The sequence below is a fragment of the Tupaia chinensis genome, unplaced genomic scaffold (assembly GCF_000334495.1).
Source record: "Tupaia chinensis unplaced genomic scaffold, TupChi_1.0 Scaffold000248_1, whole genome shotgun sequence".
In the NCBI taxonomy this organism is placed as follows: domain Eukaryota; kingdom Metazoa; phylum Chordata; class Mammalia; order Scandentia; family Tupaiidae; genus Tupaia; species Tupaia belangeri.
This window is the reverse complement of record NW_006159726.1, coordinates 4,333,947-4,338,550: the sequence shown is the minus strand read 5'-3', so window position 1 is coordinate 4,338,550 and position 4,604 is coordinate 4,333,947. Positions and strand designations below refer to the sequence as shown.

General features: G+C 38.1%; 1 protein-coding gene across 12 annotated transcripts in view; it reads right to left on the bottom strand.

Annotated features, from left to right (window-relative positions):
* CASK (calcium/calmodulin dependent serine protein kinase) overlaps window positions 1-4,604 on the bottom strand; it is a 465,298-nt gene that overhangs the window by 139,039 nt on the left and 321,655 nt on the right. For all 12 annotated transcript variants that reach the window (XM_027772014.1, XM_027772015.1, XM_027772020.1 and 9 more), the window contains one exon: window positions 3,580-3,755. In XM_027772014.1, the coding sequence (XP_027627815.1) occupies window positions 3,580-3,755 (176 nt within the window). The remainder of the gene's footprint in view (window positions 1-3,579; window positions 3,756-4,604) is intronic.

The following is a 4,604-nucleotide window of genomic DNA, read 5'->3' as shown; positions in this document are numbered from 1 at the left end:
GCAATCCCTTCTCCTCCATTCTCCTCTCGGGATCTTGGGCACGCACGCACACGCGCCCGGCGTGAGTTTTAAGCCACCGGGTCCGGGACACGAACCACGGTCGACTACGTGGGAGTCCAGTGACATAGCCATTATGCTAACTGCTGGTTCCCCCATGAGCTTTTTGAAGTCCCCTTGCATATACAACAGAATACTATTCAGCTATTAAAAAGAATAAAATCTTGTCATTTGAGGTAAAATGGGTGAGGCTGGAGGACATTTGTTAAGTGAATAAGCCAGGTACAGAAAGAGAAATACTGCATATTCTCACTCATACGTGGAGATTAGAAAAAAAAAAAAGACCTCATAGAAGTAGAGAGTTGTAGGGCCATCAGGTGGCATAGTGGTTAAGGCGGTGGACTCCCATGTGGTTGACTGCAGTTCAAGTCCCAAACCTGGTGGCTTAAAACTCTCACTGGGTGCATGTGCGTGTGTGCCCAAAATCCCAAGAGGAGAATAGAGGAGAAGGGACTATAGTGTGGTCACCCCCCTGGGGAGTGATTTCTCACTTTCTGTCTCTCTGTCTCTCTCTGACAAGTGTATGCTCCCACCAGCAAAAAAAGATCTCTTTAAAAAAATAGGGAGTGTAGAGAGTTGAAGGAACTAGAAGCTGGTGAAAATGAGGAGAGATGTGGGTAGCAGGATGTTAATTAATGGAAATAAATTACACACAGATAACAGGAACAATTTCTAGTGCAGTTAACAGCTATTTACTGTATAACACAGAATAATTTAAAAAGAGGATTTTCAATGTTCCCAAAAACAAGTAATGACAAGTGGTTGGGATGACGGGTATGCTAATTACCCTGATTTAATCATCACATGTATTTTTGTACTGAGAAATCACATTGTATCTTATATATATATATACAACTATTATGTCAATTAAAAGACAAACAAAAATTAATGTACTACATTTAGAAGGTATCATCAAACTTTTCTTGAAAATACCCATAAAGGGGTCAGCAGAAGGCATAGTGGTTACATTATTGGACTCCCACATGGCTGACCACAGTCTGAGCCCTGGACTCGGTGGCTAGAGACTCATACTGTGTGTGTGTGTGTGTGTGTGTGTGTGTGTGTCCAAAATCTCAAGAGGAGAATGAAAGAGAAGGGACTGCAATTTGCCCTTCCTGGATGTGTGTTGGGGGGGGTGTGGGAGCGGGGGGGGGGGGGTATGTCTCTCTCTGGCGGGAGCACGCATCCTAAGATAAAAATTTCTCAAGAAGAAAAAGAAAATACCCATAAATACCAAAGATTTTGTTAACAGTTCTTTTGTTAAGATCTACCAGGGTAATAACTTTTTTTTTTTTGAGATTTGCTTTAAAATGATCTAGTAGCATGTGGAATACAAATAAAATAAGATTGGCTATATGTTAACTATTGAAGCTGGGGTTCGTTATACTATTACCTCTGCTCTTTGTTTGAAATTTTCCATAATCCTATATACGGTAATATATAGTATTCATGAAAAATATAAAAACAAATGTTGGCAGAATCATATCACAATGTATTTTTAATGATGAAAAGGTCCATGAGATCTGTAATAGATGATGGAGATAGATTTCTACTTCAAATTAAACTGCTGCAGACCGGGGCCTTTTGTGAAGAAAGCTATAAATGAGCAACAGGTGAGGTTAGCTAACTAAAGGAGTGAATACATTATTGACCTGAAAGCTTCAAGCAACAGGCACAGATATGATGATAAAGCGGCCACCATCCACTCAACTTACTATAGTGCTAGAAATAGAGAATTTTAAAATAATTTACTTTTTGGACATGTGTCAACAGTCCAAGTTTCATACCACGAAACAAAAATAACTATCCAATGTTTTAAAAATAGACAAAATCAAATACCAGAGGCTGTTCGAATGAGGCATATTGCCTTGGAAACCAGGAAGTTAGCAACCGAACAAACATAATGGAAGAATTCTATTATTAGCAAATGCTTGTAATTCAAAATGGCAGATGGGAGAGTTTATTGTACCCTTCCTACATCCTAAGTTGCTGTGAGAATTAAATGAGTTAACATCAGTTCTTAGAACCATTCCTCGCACATAGAAAGTGCTATGTCTGAGTTAGTTATCCTTATTGGTAGTATTATCATAATGCAGATGCATTATAATTATGTTTTGTTTCCTATTTTAGCACCTATGATTTCACTTGGTAAAACACAACCAGAAAGCCACGACCGTGCATATCTGATAGCCACTCAGAATTTCCAGGGGCTAGAAAGTGATGACTATTTATAAGATTTTTCCTGAGATATTTATTAATAATTTCCTTGAAAGTATTGATTTTATTCCCCACTGGCCAACTCCCTCTAAGAGAAGCAGAAAAAAACCCTATACTTAAAAAATACCTTTCTCTGTTAACAGAGCTTTGGATATATCTCAGACCAAATAAAACAAAAGACAAATCTGAAAACACTCATGAGCTGCTGGTGCACAAGGCGAGCAAGCAAACAGATGTACATACCGTAGTCACATAGTCACCTCCACAAGCTTCAGTCATGGCCTCAAGGGAGAAGGGGGACATTCTGACACTACTTTACTTTTTGTTTTCTTTTCACTTTTTTCCCAAGTCCCATGTAAAATTCTAACTTTACTGAGGAATTGAAAACTTGAGAGGCTTTGCAGTTTTGGAGACTAGTATTATAGAAACCCAGGTTTGATTTTAAGTTGCTAGGTATGGCTAAAAACGAAACAGTGAATCGGCTGCAAAGAAAGAACAGGTCTAAGTAATAAAGGGAGGGAACAGAATTTCCCCAAGATGAACTGTGTCCTGATGAGATCCATACAGACACTCCTCCATGCTTCCCATGCCTAGCCTACGGGTCCCTGTTGGCTATATGGTGGTACCAGGCAGGAGAGTCTATGAAGTGCTGGGATAGTGAAATCAACCTGATGCTTATTTATTTCCACAAAGTCCTTAGGTCTTTTTGACATAGCCATTCACAGTATCAGTAGTAACATTTCAGTTTCTTAATTATGAAAATCATAATTTACTAATATTAAGTCTGTGACAGCACAAGAGGTTCCATACACAGTAGCCATATGAGAAGAATACAAATGTTTAATTGACAGCAAAGCCTCTCGATTGTATTAGGAAATGTACTGGTGATTCCGGGATTTCTGTTCATTCTGGAATATAAATGGCAAATGTTTTGTCTGTGCTGGTATTAATTTTAAATTAAGACAGAGAATGGCTAAAGTTACCTGGATGGAATTTCATTTTAACTTCACACATCAAGCAAAGAGCTTTAAAAACAAACCCCTTTTCATAAATTACTCATAGGAGGACCATAACAGTTTTCTTTGCTGGCATGAGAGTTTAGCTGGTAGTGCCTCAGAAATCTACTTGTGGTCTCTGTGGTCTAACAAGGTTCCAGGATCAATAATGTAAGCAAAGACCTTTTCTCTGATTGGGTAACTATGTGGCTATGAGGCAGTCAGTGAGCAAAGACATACAGTGACTTAAAAAACATTTTTCGGAATAACTTAATCTCAATGGAAAAATAAAAAGTTCTTAATACATTACCTTATATTTTCCTTTAATAATGCCTTCAAACAATCTTTCCTTGGTTCCGTAAAAAGGCAAACAACCACTGAGCAGGATAAAAAGGATCACGCCACACCCCCAGACGTCTACGGGCTTTCCATAAGGCTCTCTTTTGACCACTTCTGGGGCCATAAAATGAGGCGTGCCAACGCGTCCTATTTTAGAACAACAGCAACATTAAGGAAAGATGTTTACATTAAATCGCATCTTCCACTTGAAAACTGAAAATAGAACAATAACAATCTGAATGGAAAGTTTCCCAATATAAACATTCTCTTACCACCTCTCCCCTTCCTATAACATCAAGTTCACAAAAAGAAAAACAAATTGTCTTAAAAACATCTCTTGAAAATATTGAGCCTGGAATGGGTGCTTTGCCTAGTACACTGCTCTCATCATTGAATTCTGCACACTGTACAGAGGTATTTACATATTTCTTGCTTCAGGATGAAGATCAATTTTTTCTCATTTTTCACATGTTTGAAAGCCACTAAAAATAATCATCAGGTAGTCTATAACTGCCCAGGAAAGAGCTGGGAAGGGGCAGAGGTGGAGGCAGGGAGAGCAGGGGACAGGAATGAGAAAAAAAAAAAAACTGGAAAAAAGAGAGTTACTTTTGATTGTCAAATGGAAATTCCCCCAATGAATTCTCATAGTGAGAACTTTTCTTTGGAATATGAATTTGAATCTGAAATGCTGCACAGCTGATTTTATGAAGTGACTGTAGCCATTAACAACAGTAATATTTTGTGATAATGGACATTTTTAGCTTTCCTGTTAATATTAACATTTGCAGAGAATGAGAGCAAATCACTGACATGAACCAAAGCCAAATCATGAAGCTCCTTCCATTCAATCCTCTCCGACTGTCATCTTCTTTAGTTTTCTTTTTTTTTTTCCTATCAAAAACTAGCTTTCTGAAAGGAATCTGAAATCAGTTACTTGCACATTAATAGCTATCTTTAACTCAGTATTCCAAATGGAGTCTTTTCTTCTGCCATGGG